The sequence below is a fragment of the Canis lupus genome, chromosome 20 (genome assembly GCF_048164855.1).
Source record: "Canis lupus baileyi chromosome 20, mCanLup2.hap1, whole genome shotgun sequence".
Taxonomy (NCBI): Eukaryota; Metazoa; Chordata; class Mammalia; order Carnivora; family Canidae; genus Canis; species Canis lupus.
In genome coordinates, this window is record NC_132857.1 from 48,038,678 (window position 1) to 48,058,059 (window position 19,382).

The 19,382-nt window shown below is 32.1% G+C and overlaps 1 protein-coding gene across 1 annotated transcript in view; it reads right to left on the reverse strand.

Moving 5' to 3' along the window:
- LRP1B (LDL receptor related protein 1B) overlaps window positions 1-19,382 on the reverse strand; it is a 1,825,680-nt gene that overhangs the window by 314,472 nt on the left and 1,491,826 nt on the right. The window contains exon 43 of the mRNA XM_072789062.1: window positions 16,939-17,143. Within this exon, the coding sequence (XP_072645163.1) occupies window positions 16,939-17,143 (205 nt within the window). The remainder of the gene's footprint in view (window positions 1-16,938; window positions 17,144-19,382) is intronic.

Below are 19,382 nucleotides of genomic sequence, written 5' to 3' on the forward strand. Positions count from 1 at the left end.
CAATTTTATCTATCAGGAATTAAAACAATTTTATCTAACATCAATTTCAGGCTTCTTTTCACTCCTTTCTTATGCTTACTCAGACAGTGGTATTTGGCAATGTCGTATCATCATATAAACTTCATTGTATTCACTCTGATAACATGTATCCATCATGGTTACAGATGATAAAATGCAAACAGTGTAATCCATCATCTATATTTCCACAACCTTTATATCTTGTGGGGAACCAGTGTTTAGATGTCTTTGACCTCTTATGCCATATCATGTATGTGTTACTAAATCTTATCCCATTTAAATCCACTGGCAATGCATAGACATTCTGTTGCTTTAGAGATTTGTGGAACATGGCTATATCTTTAAAAACATTTTATAAAATGATAAACATAAGGCATTTCTTCTTTTCTATTTTGAGTTTTTAAAAACCTAGATGCACACTTACTTTTGCTTCTGGGAAAATGCAGTAGATATAATTTTCTGATTCTTCTCACTAAGGACAACCAAAAATCCTAGTAATTGTATATAAAACAAATTTGAGAAGACTGAAAGTTGGACAGAAGAAGGCAGCCCAGCTAGGGAACTTGGAGCTGAGGAACAACATGGTGATGAGTTCCTCAGGTTTTATTGTTGCCTCGTAGATCCCAGACTTGGAACTGAATAAGCTGATAACTCAGAAATGCCAATATTCATAGACAAACAACAACAACAAAAGCCTACTCTTTCTAGGCAAATGACTAGAAAAGATTCTAACTAGCAAGATGCTGTTCTAGACAAATACCACACAAAGAACTGTGACTCACACATACACCAGCAAAGGCCAAAGTGGGGAACCTGGACTTATACCCATACCTGGCAGTAGTGGGGTGCCTTCCCCCTTGCTGCTAGAGTGGTGTCCAAAGAAGCCTCGTAGATAACCAAGACTTTTAGCATAATCCAGGAATAATGAAGCTAATTCACAGTGGTGACACTAGAGACCCACTGGGAAGCTGTAACTCCCACCATCCCTGTCCAGAAGTAAAAAAGACCCACAATCATGCCTCAGGTGTCAATAGAGGCTAAGTGGGAAACCTAAGCTTCTACCTCCACCTGGCACTAACAAGGCAAGACCCCACTTTCCTCTGCCATCATGATATCAGGGAAAGTCAGCTAAAACAGGAGGCTAAATAAGATGTGGAATTTCACACAGTAAAACAACAATGTCCAGGTTCAATGGAGAATCACTCATCATACCAAAAACCAGGAAGATCTCAAGAGATCTAGTCTGGGTGACAGTGTATTAATATTTCTCTACTATTTCCATTAATATACAATAAATCTCCCTATGGAACTAATACATATTTTATGTCATCAGTTTTAATGGATTCAAAGAATTCTATAGTCTTATCCTTCCTTTTTTATCATATAGCCATTTAGTCACTTACTATTCTTAAAATATTAGAAAGTTAATAGAAATCTATTAAATTCGGGTTATAATTTGAATAACTATTCATGTCCAAGGACACTTAAAATATACAAAAGCCAATATTCATATAACAACCTGAATATTAAATTGTATTGCTTAAATTCAGAGAAGTGTCTGAATAATAAAACACCTGAGTTTCCAATAGCCATTTGGGATTCACTAGTCAATGGACTTATTTGAAATATACTTGACTGCAATTCCTGTTAACAGGCACCAGGTACCCATCAGTTCTGTATATTCAGTCAGCAAATCTGTTGCAGTTTAAGTTCATAGAATGCTTCTGGTAACAAATAGCCATTTTATTTTTTATCTATGGTCCACATACCTGTTCATAGGTGCAGAATCCCATGTGTTTGAGGCATTCTAGATAGAACAGAAAGATAAATTCCTGCCAGGAGACCTTTCTTCATATCTCATTTTAAAACAATTACGCACCTTAGTGGTTCTCAATGAAAACAGTTCCATCCCTTATGGGAGTTTTGGAAAATTATGGTTGTGATTTCACTTGATTGTGGGATGGGAGTTGGGTAGACAGGTAGGAGACATTGACTAGGAAATTCAGTGGTTAGGGACGAGGAATCTAATTGTACCATGACATAGAGGGAAGTGCTGTGCAGTGAACTGAGCCTCAGTTAAGTTTTAAATATCATATAAGATTTTATACAAAGGTGAAAACCTATTTGCAATTATGTAAGTCTAGACTTTAAGTCCATTTTACACATATAAAAGTTATTTTTACAGAGCTCTTTATCATATGCTTATTTTTCAGGGAATGTAACTTCTACACAAATGAGAAATGACTTCTTTTATTGTGTTTAGATAATTATCAAAAATTTATTACAAATTTTAAAGATCAGCTGATGACTTCTTTATATATTCTCCCTTGATTTATACATATTGAACTATGTCCTATTTTATTATAAATTACTTTATGTATGTCCTTTATGTTATAATGCAGGTATTAAGTTTAGAAAAGTTATCCATAAAGATAGCTAAAATGCAAAATTTCATTTCAGAATAAAAATGGTAATGTTACAGACATTTTAATAAAAAAGGGACATTAAAAAATAAAAATAAATTAAAAAAATAAAAAAGGGACACAGCCTCCAATAGATAGTTGGAAACTTTATTAATTAGCATTAGATACCACAGTCAGAAACATTATTAATTAATGTTGCATTTTTGGGTCTTGGTTTCCAAATCTACAGACTGTCCCAGCTAGTGATGGAAACATTTTCACTTCACTAAAAATTTTAGTGACTGTTCATGCTGATGTTGACTTTAAATCAAAAATTAAATTTTTAAAATTCAAATATTTTACATCTTTTAAAAATAAAATCAAAATGCCTTTTTTTTGATGATAGGATATGGTTTTGACTTGGCTAAGTAATTCAAACTTATGTTGCCAGAAAATTCACTTTTCTAAGCATTAAATCCTATTCTATAAGTTTCACATCCAGGCTTCTATAGCTTTCATAGTATCATTAAAATGTTATTATCAAAAAGAGTAGATATCATAGACATAATACAGGAAGAAAGAAAGAAAGAAAGAAAGAAAGAAAGAAAGAAAGAAAGAAAGAAAGAAAGAAAGAAAGAAAGAAAGAAGAAAAACAGAAAGAAAGAAAGAAAGAAAGAAAGAAAGAAAGAAAGAAAGAAAGAAAGAAAAAGAAAGAAAGGTAAGAAAAGAAAGAAAAAAGAAAGGAAAGGAAAGAGAAATAAAGAAATGATAGATGTCTTGATCCATTTATGGAATAAAATAACTGATTCTATAGATAGAAAAGAAATAATTGGTGCTATAAGAAGGTAAAATATCTAATATCCTTGTGATTGATATTACTTATAATTGATTATAATTGATTAGTATTGTTTTTATGAACTAATTTTCCAATTTTTACTCAAGACAGTTCATCATCAGAGTGTGTTTGTCAAGGAGGAAGATTATCCCATATAATTTTCATTCTACAGATAAAACTTAGGACTTAGTATTTTTCTCTGGAAATATACTCTGGGAAACAAACAAACAAACAACTTTGCACAAAGTTTCTAAAAAGAATGTCAAAAGTAAGAAACATCAGCAATTGCAATTTCTAGGAACACGAACATCTCTTTTGGAAAGGTTTGTGCCACTCAGGTAGCTGATGTCTTCCAAGAAATGATTAACACTTACAGTGTAACTGCAGGGAGAAAGGCTATAATCACCCTGTCTTAGCCCCTGTCAATATTAGTTATTGTTTCAGCTACTGGAACAACAAAAATGACAGATACAGAACAGAAATAAAAATGAAACAGAATGAAATTATTGTCTGGTTCTTTTTCCTTTTCCTTTTATTTTCTTTCTTTCTTTTTTTTCTTTTTCATGGGGGTGTGTGTGGGTGGGTGGCGTTTAATAACTGGATCAGCCAGGAAGATTAAACTATATGTTGTTAAGCATAGAATGTTTTTCTCAATAAATATGTAGGTAGAATCACCACACAAGTTAATATGATGTTAAAGTTAGAAAAACCTAAGAAATCATTATATTTTTATCAGTACAAGTCATATTTAAACCCTGTATACTTTTATTTTATTGTGACCTCACCCTAAGGTATGATAGATTATTAATACATAACTCTGAGTTTGACAGAAGAAATTAAACCTATGGATGGATTTGTTAAGCTAAATATTAGGAGATAACTCAATTAGAAAAGGTAAAATATATATTTAAAAATATCTTCTTTTTCTAATATCTATTTTTTTAAAGAATTTACTTATTTATGAGAAGCACAAAGAGGAGAGAGAGAGAGGCAGAGACATGGGCAGAGGGAGAAGCTGGCTCCATGCAGGGAGTCCGATGTGGAACTCCAGCCAGGTCTCCAGGATTCACGCCCTGGGCTGAAGGCGGCGCTAAACCGCTGAGCCACCAGGGCTGCCCTTCTAATATCTATTTTTTAAAAGACTTTTATTTATTCATGAGAGAAACAGAGAGAGAGGCAGAGACTTAGGCAGATGGAGAAGCAGACTCCATGCAGGGAGCCCTACCTGGGACTCCATCCCAGGACCTGGAATCATGACCTGACCCAAAAGCAGACACTCAATCACTTGGCCTACGCAGGTGCCCCTCATTTTCTGATCTCTTTTTTGATCTTTGAAAGAATTTGTTTCCCTGGTCAATTGATTTGTAATGAATTACATAATTTTCCCTTGACAAACTAAGTGATTTATAAGTCATATACTTATAAACCACTTTATGATATACTTAAGGATATAAGTATAATATACTTTATAAGTATATTATATAAGTATATAATCACATATACTTATTTATAAGTCATATACTTATTTATAAGAAATACTGCTAGTATTTCTCAAATTTCAACACATAAACCCATGGAACACCATCTAAAAAAAAAACAATTTTCTTATCAGAACACCACTCTATGCTGCTTCTCCCATTTATAATGTGCATGGACATATTAAAAGCTTTAAGATATAAAGCAGTAAATAAGCCTATTAGACTTTGTTTAAACCACAGATTCAAAAATGTGCATGGCCACAGTTTAATTCTTATGATTATTCAAGAGAAGACAAATCCCTCAAACACAATTGGGGAGAACCATGGCATTGCACTGAGTTTGTGGGCTCACATTATTCAGATTTATAAGAATATCTCCAAATTTTATGAATTAGCTATGTGTTGCATTGCTTCCTTCTCATTAGAAAAGATATACTCTCAAACATTTCAAACTGTAACATCAAGCTTCTTACCAATCTGTCAGCTCCTCTGGGGATATTTGATCTCTCTCTCGCTCTCTCTCTTTTTTACTATTCTCTGTTTCACCCAAAATTAAAACAACACAAAACTTACACACAAATATCTAAAGGAAATATTCTTTTCTGAAATTATTATTTTTTTGGGCACTTGTTAATTTTGCTTTGTCTCAGCCTTTCTTGACTTTATAACTTGGACAATGTTTTGTCTCTTTTTATATTTCATGGTCAGCATCTTAAGTCTTTCATAGAATTTTTAAACCTTCACAACCTTACTTTCTACTCCCTAAACATCATTCTTTTTAATCCTATGGTTTTCCCCTTCACACACTTCTGCAGCATCTTTTACAAAGTATGCCAAAATATAATGAATAAAATTCATTATGTTGGTTTGCCGACCTGTTTGAAAAAACTATATACAAATTCAAAGGAAATATATCAATTACATTAGTATGGTTACCAAGGGGAACAAAATAGAAGTGAGGAATGAATAGGAAACACACACACACACACACACACACACACACACACACACACAAGGACCTGACACAGACCGACCAACAGAAAATTAGAATGAACTCAACTAGCTTACACAGATAAGGAGCACTTAGCTTCTGTGAGAATCTAAGAAGAAATCTGCTCTAAAAGGTATCCTTTAATTTCTAGGTTTCAATTCAACTGCACAGATACATTTCAAATTAAGAATTGATACTAAAAAAAAAAAAAGAATTGATACTGATCACACTATTTTTTCATATAAGTTAGTTAAAAAGATAAAAGTGGGAAAAGCAGAAGTCCTAAGAGGATAGGATATCAGAAAAATTGTTCTGCCTTTTTAACAATTACCATGTAACAGAAGCATTTTTAGAGTTTTCTAAGACTTCTATAGCATTATCTTATATAGCCCTAGAATCTTTTTTTTTTCAGAATGAGTATCATTTCTTTTCTTCCAAAGGAAATATTCTGTATTAAATCTTTAAACTTAAGCCAGATTGCAACTTTAACCTTTCCTAAAGATAATAGGAGATGACCCAGCTCCTCACTTATACTGTCAGTCTCATAGTTCTATGGCCCTCTTAGTAATAGATTATAAAAACTGGTAATTAACCAAGAAAATAGGCAATTAAAAGTATAATAGGTATCCAGAAATTTAAGTCAATTTAAAAAACGTCATATAGGGACAGATAATTCATATTCTCTTTACAAAATAGTTATTAAAACATAAGGCACAGTGGATAATATAGAATCGAGTGGTAATTCTATGGCATTGACCACAGACACTATAGCATAGCAACCACAGAATTCTGATAATTGGCAAAACACTGAGGTAACTTTGTACCTATACATATACCTTTATCCAATGAATATGATAAAATAATAGAACATAAAGACTGAAGGTAAAGAAAAATGAGTCTTAGGTATTATTTCAATGTTTTCTTTGCATTTCAAACTATAATAGTCAGGACATCACAGAGGGCCATCTAACCAAGCGAATTTCTTAGACTATGTCCTATTAAAATAAACAAAAGCATAGAGAACCCCCCTCCTTTTTTGGTAAAAGTTAACTCTATTCCTAAATCCACGTGACACCTATAGAAAGGTCATATCCAAACTGCATCCTTAATTGCACAGATACTTGCACCATATGTTTTGTATGGAAAAGTATTGTACAAAGTAAATTAATTCAGTCAAACTGGTAATGTCTATCTTGAAAATGACAATTCTCACTAAATTTTTGAAGCACTGTCAGAAAGAGAAAACAAAGCTGTTTATTTTAAGTTTATTTCAGAACCCTATTGAGACCTAAAAACAAAATCCATAGATAAATTTTGCCTCAAAAAAGAAAAAAATGCTTAAAACTAAAATAAGTTATCTCAAGAATGCCAGGTGAAATAAAAAATGAAAATGTTCAAGGTGTGTTCAAACAATCACCTGGCAGAGGTGTTGAGGTGGCAGCATTCATTATTAGATATAAAAGCAAATAACAGCTAAAATCAACACAAATAATGTTCTTTAATTTTGTGAATTCAAACATGTAGAGACTCCTGTCTCTACAAGAAGGAAGAAGAAGAAGAAGAAGAAGAAGAAGAAGAAGAAGAAGAAGAAGAAGAAGAAGAAAGAAGAAGAAGAAGAAGAAGAAGAAGAAGAAGAAGAAGAAGAAGAAGAAGCAGCAGAAGGAGGAGGAGGAAGAGGAGGAGGAGGAGGAGGAGGAAGAAGAGAAGAGGAGGAGGAGAAGGAGGAGGAAGAAAAATCCACCCACTCATAAAGATCAGCCTTCTTTCACTTATTATATTAAAAGAAAACATTGTTCAATTCATCTTCAAGGATGGAATCTGTGACACAGACCTGAAAAATCATTATCTTGAAAAACAATCATTCTGTCTTTGAGGAGGGATTATGCGGAAGTGCTCTTTTTTGGAGCTTTTATGGCTTTGGGGAGAAAATAGAGGAAGGGACAATTTTGTAAACAAGCTGTTAAGCATTTTTGCATTGGCCTGAAGTTTTGAGGCTTTTTTTTTTGAGGTTCTTTATTATTATCATTTTTAGGAAACTACAATTAATAATGAAAAATTCTGAGTCATCTAAATCTGGCTCCACTTAATTTGTATTAAAACAGAAAGAGAGATGGGGGCAGCCCCTGTGGCACAGCGGTTTAGTGCCACCTGCAGCCCAGGGTGTGATCCTGGAGACCCAGGATCCAGTCCTGCATCGGGCTCCTTGCATGGAGCCTGCTTCTCCCTCTGCCTGTGTCTCTGCCTCTGTGTGTGTGTGTGTGTGTCTCACGAATAAATAAATAAAGTCTTTAAAAAAAAGAGAGAGAGAGAGATGGCCAAGTAGGTACCTTCCCTACCTCCAAAGTAGCTCCCAATCCACCACATTTAGTGAGCAGCCTCAGTTGGTTGAGCACACTCCACACAACTAGATGATGCGATTCATCTACTGCTGAATCCAGCAGTTAGCATTGGCCAGGACTAGCACCCCTTCAAAGCAGCTCCCACTTGTGAGATCCTGCAGGTGGAGTGGTTCTACCTCCAAATAGCTCTCACCCCAAGGTGTGGGGAGCAGAAGACAAACCCACCCAAAAGTATGTTCATAGCAGTCTCATTCCTGGAAACCTTCTACATAAGACCACTACTTTTAAGCCTAAGAGATATAGTTGATCCACCCAATATATAGTAAAGACAGAGAGTCAGGCAAAAATGAAAAGAGAGAGAAACATGTTCCAAATTAAATAAAAAGAAGAAATAGGATAAAACAAAACAAAACAAAAAACCAAAAACTAAAAAACGCAGTAAGCAATCTATCTGATAAAAAGTTCAAAGTAATAAAGATACTCACAGAACCTAGAAGAAGAATGGATAAATATGATGAGAACTTTAACAGAGAGATTGATAATATGTTTTTAGATATAAGAGCTGAAGAATAGAATAGCTGAATTTATAAAATTGTCTAGAAGAAATCATCAGCAGATTAGATGATGTAGAAAAACAGATCAGCATTCTGGAAAACAGGATAAGTGAAATCATCCAGGCTGAACAGCAAAAAAAAAAAAAAAAAAAAAAAATTAAAACATGAGGATAGTTTAAGGGATCTCTGTAACAACATTAAGTGCATTATAGAGGTCTCAGGAGAAGAAAAGAGAAAGTGGCAGAAAACATATATGAAAAAATAATAGCTAAACTTCCCTAATGTGAGGAAGGAAATACACTATTAGGTTCAGGAATCAAAGAGAGATCCCAACAAAATGAGCCCAAAGAGGTCTACACTAAGACATATTATTATTAAAATGTCAACGGTTTAAAATAGAGAATCATAAAAGCAGGAATACAAAAGCAGCTAGTTACATACAAAGGACCTCTCATAAGACTATCAGCTAATTTTACAGTAGAAAATTTACATGCTAGAAGACAGTGGTCCAATATATTCAAAGTGATGAAAGAAAAATATTACAACCTAAAATACTCTACTGGAAAGATTTTATGTCAGAATTGAAGGAGAGATGAAGAGTTTCTCAGACAAAATTAAAGAAATTGGTCACAACCAAATTGGCCTTATAAAAAATGTCAAAGAGAGGGGATGCCTGGGTTGCTCAGTGACTGAGCATCTGCCTTAAGCTCAGGGCATGATCCTGGAGTCCCAGGATCGAGTCCCACATCAGGCTCCCTGCATGGAGTCTACCTCTCCCTCTGCCTGTCTCTGCCTTTCTCTCTGTGTGTCTCTCATGAATAAATAAATAAAATCTTTTTAAAAAGTCAAAGAGATTACTTCAAATAGAAAAGAAATGGCCATAACTAGAAGTAAGAAAATTATAAAAGAAAAAAAATCTCTTAGTAAAAGTAAAGGTAGTAGATTAAGCACTTATAGGGCTAATACGAAGGATAAATGACAAAAGGAATAAAATCAATCATATCAACAATTAAAGAATATAGAAAATTTAAAAATATAAAGTATGATCTCAAAAGTATAAAACATGGTTGATTAGGAAAGTTTTAGTGCTCTTATAGGATGTATGAACTTAGGTGACCATCAACTAAAAGTAGAATGATCTAGTTCAATATATAAGAACTCCACTGTAACCAGAAGCAAAGAAACTATATAATTGCACAAAAAATAAAGAGAAAGCAATCCAAACATGACACTAAATAAAGCCATCAATCATAATGGAAGAGAACAAGAGAAGAAGAAAAGATCAGAGAAGAACTACAAAAAAACAGCCTAAAAAATTTAACAAAATGGCACTATAAATAGCTATCAGTAATTACTTTAAATATAAATGTACTAAATGCTCCAATCAAAATAAATAGAATGGGTAGCATTGGTGGTATTTTGAGCATAGCTGCCATCAAAAGACATAGCTGAATGAATTACAAAAGAAAAGTTTCCTGTCTATGTTGTCTATAAGACAGTCACTTCAGACCTACAGATATACAGACTGAAAATAAAGGGATAGAAAGAGATATTCCATGCAAATAGAAGCAAAAAGTAATCTGAGGTAGTAATACTTATATCAAACAAAATAAACTTTAGAACAGACCATACATAACTAGAGACAAGGGCATGACATAATAATAATTCCAATAAGAGAATATACTAATTGTAAATATCTATGCACCCAACATCAGAGTACCTAAAAAGATAGAGCAAATACTAACAGACATAAAAGGAGAAATTAACAGTAATACAATCATAGTAGGAGACTTTATACCCCAGATACATCAATGAATAGATCATCTAGACAGAAAATAAATAAGAAAACATTGCCCTTAAATTACACATTATTTTAGATTAGATGGACTTAATAGATATATATAGAACATTCCATCTAAAAACTGGTCTATATATTGTTTTCAAGTGCATGGGAAACACTCTCTAGGATAGATCACACATTAGGCCACAAAACAAGTTTTAATAAGTTTAAGAAGAAGTATTTTTGCCTACCACAACAAGATGAAACTAGGAATCAGTTACAAGAGGTAAACTGGAAAAAAAATCACAAAAATGTAGAGATTAAACAACATATGGTACTAAACAACAAGAGAGTCAATGAAAAAAAAATCAAAGGGAAAATAAAAAATACATGGGGACAAATGAAAATAGACACAAAATATTCTAAAATCTATGGAACCCAGCAAAAGAAGTTCTAAGAAGGAAGTTTAGTGATATATTCCTACTTATAAAAAAAGAAAAATCTCAAATAAACAATCTAACCTCACACTATAGGAACCAGAAAAGAAAGAACAAACATAGCCTGAAGTTAGTAAAGGAAGGGAATAATCAAAAGTAAAAAAAAAATAAATAAATAATAATAGTAGGAAGATAATAAATAAATAAATAAATAAATAATAAAATAATAGGAAGAAGAATAACAGAGTAAAAATAAATGAAATAAAGACCAAAACATAGAAAAGATCAATAAAAATAAAATAAAGTTCTTTAAAAGGATAAACAAAATTGATAAATTTTAGCCAAATTCATCAAGAAAAAACAAGAGGATACAAATACATAAAATCTGAAATCGAAGAGTAAGTTACAACTGACAACATAGAAATACAAAGGATTCTAAGAGACTACTAGGAACTATTGTATGCAAACAAATTGCACAACCTAGAAGAAAATGATAAATTCCTATAAATATACAATCTTCCAAGACTGAATCAGAAAAAATAGAAATGTGAACAGTATAGTTACTAGCAATGACATTGAATCAGTAGTCAAAAAACTCCCAAAAAACAATTTTACTTAAGCATATGAAGAATAAATAATACTCATTCTTCTCAAATTATTCCAAAAAGCTAAATAAAAGGGATGCTTCCAAATTTATTCTACAGGCCAGCATTACCCTGATACAAAAACCAGTCAAAGGCATTCCAAAATATATATATATATATATGTATATATATATATACACATACACACACACATATATATATAGGCAAATATCCTTCATCAACATACATGCAAAGATTCTCAACAAAATATTCAACTCAATTAAAAATTAGAAGAGGAATTGAATAGGCATTTTTCTGAAGAACATACAGAAGGCCAACACATATGTGGAAAGATGCTCAATATCACTAAACATCAGGGAGCTACAAACCAAAACCACAATGACACAGTAGCTTATACCTGACAGAATGACTAGTATCAAAACAAAACAAAACAACCAAGAAATAACAAGTGTTGGCAAGGATGTGGAGAAATGGGAATGGTCAAGTGTTGATGGTAAGAATATAAACTGGTACAGTCACTATGGAAAACAGTACAGAGGTTCCTCAGAAAATTAAAAATAGTAATACCATATAATTCAGTAATGTCACTTCTGGGTATTTATCCAAAAAACAAAAACTCTAATTGGAAAAGATAAACACACCCATACATTCATTGCAGCATTATTTACAATAGCCAAGATATACAAGCAACCTAAGTGCCCATCAATAGATAAATGGGTAAAGAACATAAAATATATATATCACAATATTAATTCAGCCATAAAAAAGAATGAACTCTTGCCTTTTGTGAAAACATGGATGGACTTAGAGGGTATTATGCTACATGAAATAAGTCAGAGAAAGTTATATACTGTATAATCTCATTTATATGTGGAGTCAAAAATATAAAACAAACTGACAAAACAAAAACAGACTTATAGACACAGAAGAAAACTGGTAGTTGCCAGAGGTAAGGGAGTTGGGGGGATGCGCAAAACAGATGAAGGAGATTAGGAGGTACAAACTTCCAGCTATAAAAAAAAATAAGTCACAGGGATTAAAAGCAAGCATAAGGAATACCGTCAATAACGTAATAATTTTACATGGTGACAGATGGTAGCTAGACTAATTGTCTGATCATTTTGTTATGTCTATAAATATTGAATTGCAATGTTGTACACCTGAATTTACTGTAATGTTTTATGTCAACTACAATTAAAAAAAACAAAAGACACAAATGAAAACAGTTTTTTGTCGAGTATTGGTTGTATTTATAGTCAAAGATTAACACATTTTCTCTATCCTAGGTCTTTAGGTAATACAGAACAATTTCTGTGGAACTCCATGAGCTTGCTTTTATTAAATAAAAAGATCCTTATTGGTAAACATGGACTCTACAGAATTCCATTTTTTTAAAGACAGAATAAAACAAAAGCTACTAGAGATTATATAACCTTGAAATCTTTGTTGTATTATATATTCCTATTGTTTCTTTTTTTTTATTTCTATTGTTTCTATAATCCAACTAGCCAGATGCATATTTATTAAAAGCCAGATGAGTGGGACACAGGGACTTTACAAAACTTGGTAATGTTCACCTAGCCAGTTAATACCAAAAGTAAGGCTTAAATTCAAAATTCCATTAAAAGTATAATTTTAATGGGTTAACTAAACTTTCAATTTTGTATTCTATCATTTATTTGGAAACTTAATTTTTAAATGTTTGTACCTAAATTTAATAATATCAGTTTCAAATCTGAATAATAAGCAAACATTCAATTCTACTTTTTCTAGTTGCACAATTTTAGATGCACCTACACAATGGGAACGTTAAAATTTGAAAGTGAAAGGGATACTGAGAGCAAAGATAAAATCCTTACAAAATATGCACCATGAAGAGGTGTTGCATTATGTCTAAACCTTCAAAATATTTATTCAGCAGTTTTAGACAAAAAACTGTGATAAATGTCCTTGCAATGATGGTGGGGTAGCATGTTGATCTTCCTCTTTTGAAACAGCTTTGATGACTTTACTTCCAAGTGATTAGCTTGTTTTGTCATAATAGAGGAAATTAGAAGCAGTATTTTTAAAAAGAACACACAAATTCTAGGTAGTTTTTAGAGTACTGTTTTAAATGGGACAATGTGTCACTGAGATTTAGATGCTTTCCTTCTCCATCAGTTTCACTAACTTTTTTTTAATGTGTATCAAAATGAGTGATGTGAACTGAAAAGCTATGGATTCGATTTTGAAAAGGGGCAAATCTACTTGTTTTATTAAGTAAATCAGTAGTACCTTAGATTTTACTAGGCCTATTTTCATATTCAGTAATAAAATATTCACCTGTGCAAAGGATATATAACATTAAAGAAATAGGAAGAAACAGGAAAAATAAATTTATTACTAGCTGCAAGGCATGCAGAGGTGGCCATACTATACATCTAGCTACATCCATTTTTCTAACTAAAAATGGTCCCAAGTATAGCATGATGGTTGAAAGCACTGGCTCTTGATTGAATAATACCACAGAGCCCTTCTCTGCCATATATGTGGCTTAGGTGTTATTGAACAGCTACTAAGCTTCTCTGTGAATTATTATCTTCATCAGTTAAGTGGGAATAATTATAATAATGCCTACCACATAAGAATACTATGAAAATAAAATGAAATATGAAAAGCTCAGCGCAGTATCCAGAGCACTGTTAGCATTCACTACCTGTTAGCTAGTACAGTGATTAATAGGTTGATATAACTCTCAGAAGCCTTAAAAAGTGAAAATAAACAATATTGTATTTTAATTAATAAACAGTCTCTAGGTCAAATTTTGTAAAAAATATTAGAGGATCTTAAAAATTCATTACTTATTTTATTAGCAAAAATATACATTATTATATTGTTCACTGTAGCCAGCCAGAAAGTATCCTGGTTTAGACAGGGATGCAAAATGGAAAGTTGAAATCTTAACTAGGCATATAGTTTTTGAAATGTCAAAAGAAATCTTTTAAGTTAAATTAGAGATCTGATGACTGAACCACTTAAATTACCATACATTAGAATATACTGTGGAGGTAAAAACAAAGTAGGTATATAAAAAAGTAATTGAAGTGAATAAAGCAGTGCTATAAGGCACTGTGGAAGCATTTTTTCATACCAGGATCCAGTAGAAAATAGTACCACATCCAGGGCAATAATTTTCCTGACTGATTTTTTACAAGTATTACCCAGTAGTTTCATTTAGAGTTTCTTTGCTATATCCTGGGCATATACTTTTGTACTGGATACTCATAATAACCCTGAAAATTAGGTAGAGAATCTGTATATTGGAAAACTATAATCTATGAAGATTAAATGCTTTACTACAGGTTACATGGCCTCTATTTTTATTTTATTATTTTTTAACTGATGATGGCTAATTTTCATGCAATAGCTATTATTTTATTTTGTTAAGAAATTATTTAATTTATTTAACCAAAAAAAAATGTATCCATTTCTCCCACTCATACCACCTTTTGCAACCATCAATCTGTTCTCTGTATCTATGAGATTGTTTTACTTGTTTTCTATGATTCCACATATAAGGGAAGTCATAAGTTGTCTTTTTCTGAGTTATTTCACTTAGCAGAAAGCCCTCGAGGTCCATCCACATTGTCTCAAATGGCAAAATAGCATTCTTTTTTTATGGTTGAATAATATTGCATTGAATAAATATATCATATTTTCTTTATTCATTTAGCTATCGGCGGACACTTGTGTTGCTTCTACATCTTGCCTGTTGTATATAATGCTGCAATTAACATAGGAGTGGATATATCTTTTTAAATTTATATTTCTGTTTTCTTGGTTTAAATACTCAGAAGTGGAATTGCTGCATTATGTGGTATTTTTGTTTTTAATTTTTTGCGGAACCTCCATTCTGTTTTCCATAGTGACTGTACCGATTTATATTTTCACCATCAGAGTACAAGTGTTCCTTTCATCCTTGCCAACACTTATTTCTTGTCCTTTTGATAATAGCCATTTTAACTGGTATGAGGTGATATCTCCTTGTGGTTTTGATTTGCATTTCACCAATGAATAAGGTCGAGCATTTTTTCATGTGTCTGTTGGCCATCTGTATATCCTTTTTGGGAAAATGTCTATTCCATTCATCTGCCTTTTAGAATCATATTGATTTGTTCTATTGAGTTGTATGAGTTCTTTATATATTTTGGTTATTACCTCACAGGGCTTTGAATTGGAAAAGATAGACCAAGAATTTGATCACAGTTATTGCCTTTAACACAAACTGTATTCATCAGGTCATAGTTAATTATTATTCCCATGTGCCTTAAGCACTCAACTGTCCTATAATCAGTACTACCTAAAGTTGTCACTCCACAATAAGATGAGTGACCTGTACTAGAATGTAAATCAATGCATTTCTTCACTCATCAAGAAACTCTCTCACTATCTCTCTATGTCTCTCTCTCTCACACACACAAATGTCCATATCTATATACTCACATATATACACACATACAAACATATATGTATATATACAATTAGTTTCCCAGGGATAATTATATCTATAATATATATATATATAAATATATACCGTATACAGGTATATATCTATATGTATAAATATATTTATAGGCATATATTCAATTGAATTAAACAGTATGCTTGATGGTGTAGATAAGGCATTAACAAACTATGCCCTGCTAGTTGATTGCCTTTATCCGTAAATCAAGTTTTACTGAAATACCGTCATACCCATTCATTTACATATTCCCTATGTCTGCTTTTAGTGTTGCAGTTGTGATAGAAACAATATGGCCCATAAAGCTTCAAATATTTACTATGTGGCACTTCAGGAAATTCAGTGGAGGAACGAAGAGCCACAGGATCATTTGCCCTTTAGGCATGCGCGGGGCTGGGGATACAAGGGTCAAGATTTCTCCAGTTTGTGTTACCACCCAGATCTTAATTGCCTGAGCTCTGAGCTTTCCCAGTTGCTAAGAATTGCTGTTCTCATAGAATAAATGTACTATTCTACAGACCCCAAATACCTGCCATAAAGGTTCTACAGAGGCAGCATTAAACTGTTCCATTAACATTTTATTTGGAACCCAGAGAAAAGAGAATACATATGACCCTCACAGAATTCCCATTTTTTTTTTTTTTTACTTCAAAGCTTTTAGGTTGTTTTGAGGACCCAAGCATAGACAGAGGATTATTTTCTTCTTTTCCAATGTTCTTTTATCCCAGGGAAGCAAATCAATTTGATTTCACATTTAAAAATATATAACTAACAAGGCTTATGCAAATCACTCTGACAATTCCAGTTCAATTAATAATTAAGAGTAAACTTTTCAAAATCTCATCCAGTTTTCTTTTTCATTTTATATTCAATTGGATTGGTTCAAACAATTACAAATTGAGAAATCTCTTGATACACATATTTCAGGGAAGTACAAAGCAAATTTTTTTCAAATGTATTATTGTTTAATCTAGAATCAAGAAAATCTGTTAACTTACATGTCTCTGAGATCCATCATATTCACACCTTTCGATTTTTCCTAGGCTGCCATCTGAGAAATACAGCTTCTCTGCACGGTGGTCAATGGTGAGACCGTTTGGAGTGAGTATGTCTGTACTGACCACCACTTGAGCATTTTTCCCAGTCAGGGTAGATCTCATGATACTTGGATGCTGTTCATTCCAGTTGGTCCAAAACATTAAGCTAATTGAAATGAAAATTGTGATAATAAATTAAAATTTTAATTAACAATAGAAACAGTAGAAATGTGGTGAGGTTAAGCTGTTTAAAAGGAAGCAAAATTGTTTGTCTCGTATTCTAAAACTCTTAAGTAAGTCTAGCTATTAAGTGGAGATACATATATCATATATACATGTATATTTTTCTGAGCTTCTTAAATAAAACCTGAAAACTATTTCTGAAAAATAATTATCTTGTACATTCCCTCAAATAATTAAGTTGAGTCAGTTTGATATATAATGACAATTTATTTTAATCATGGACAAAACAGTTATCTTAAATTTTCTGTGAATTGCAAATATATTCTAACTTATTAATGTCATGTTTTAGCAGATTGAGTATAATTGTTTTAGACATCATTCTTAACCTAACTGTATTTCTTTTCTAATTGGTAAATATAAAAAATATCCTTCTCCTTACTGGTTTGCTTTTTTAAATTCTGCATTCTCTTTTATATATGTTTTAGAGAGATACAATTAATAAACTTTATATTTCTTTAATTTCTTTTTTTTCTCTTCTCTGTCAGTGTAATTTTTTATAAATGACAATGTTGCTTTTGGTATTCCAGATATTACTCTCACCTCCCTAAAAGTATTATCTATTACTTACAGATTTTATAGAATGTTTTAAATCAGTGTTCTATCAACCTAATTTGAGGAAGCCTTTACAAGTCACTTGAAGACTAGAGAGTCTGTTGAGTTTCAGTTTCTAGTCCCTATATTTATGGAAGCAGCTCTTCTTTCTTTTCTTCTTTTTTTTTTCTTCTTTCTCTTCTTTTACCTATAGGACTGTCCCTAAGAGTTTATTTGAAGACTAGTTGTTGCTCAGAATGGCAAAAAGAAGGGAAGGAAGGAAGGAAGGAAGGCAGGAAGGAAGGAAAGAGGAAGGGACAGAGAGGCTATCAGGAAAGCTGTTTTACTTATTTGAAAAAATATGCTAAATATATTTTGACAAAAAAAAGAAAAAAAGAAAAAATAAATAAATATATTTTGACAAAGAAAAAGTATTTGAAATAATATTTCATAGGTACAGCAAGATTGCATATATCATTCCTATGTATGATCATTTAAAGGTCATATAGAATTACAACTGAATAAAGTTTTCAATATGGGGTTTTTTAGTATTATGCAAACACCAATTACTAAACAATACTTAAGTCACAACAAAATCTTTCTACTTGTTAATTTAAAATATAAACTCTACCAACTGAGAAAAGCTGGGTCAACTATGCTCTTTGTTAAAATGTTTCATAGCCTTTCCATCTATCCTGCAGAATATAAAAGCATTCGAAATGAACTTGTGTCAAAAATATTTTGTCCAATGACTGGGTAAATTTGCAAAAACAAATGGCATTTCACTTTCTTAAGTTACACAGTAGCTTTATCCACATACTGTGACTTTTAAAAGAAAACATTTTGGTATGTTTAATTCCAATTTACAGTTCACTATATGCAAGATGGAAGTGTAATGTTAGCTTATGTAGTAATATTATAGGATAAACCAGTTAAACTAATCATATATAATATAAATTATCAGTGATTGCCCTTATGTTTACTTCAAAATTGTCTTAGAAATTCCTTTGATTAGCTGCAGAATATTTATTATTGTCCTAAGATTCTCCTGGTGAACCATCGAGATCAGTGCAGTTGATTTAACAAGAAGCTGTATTGTGATATATCAGTGGTGTGAGCCGAACCAGCTCTGCCTAGGCATCTGAAGTCCTGTGTCCATCTGAACTAAGTCACCAGAACTGTGTGAGGAACTTTGTCTCAAGCTTCAGAGTCTTCATTTATAATATGAAGGTATTTAATTGAATTAAATCTAATCTCATTTCTAGCTCTGTAAGAGTATCTAGATGTAGTTATTCACACACTGATGAATTTATGCAATCCTTCTTTTAAGTGGTCAGGGTCAGTGTTTATCAGTAATTGTTTTTGTTTATTCTTCATTTTTTTCTTTACCACATCTAAAAAGAGCTCTTCAATTTCTGCTTACTGAAAGCCAGAGTTACCTGACTGTTATTTGATTAATTTAAGAACAAAAGGACTTTCCAGTAGTTAACAAATTTCTTACTATATGGAAGTAGAACTTCATAAACATCCTTGTTCTATATAACACAACTTTGTTCTTCTTTTTTTTATACAATTGCTTCCTTATGGCATCCACTTCAAACATGAATTTCTTCTAATTTGTTTTGGTTTTT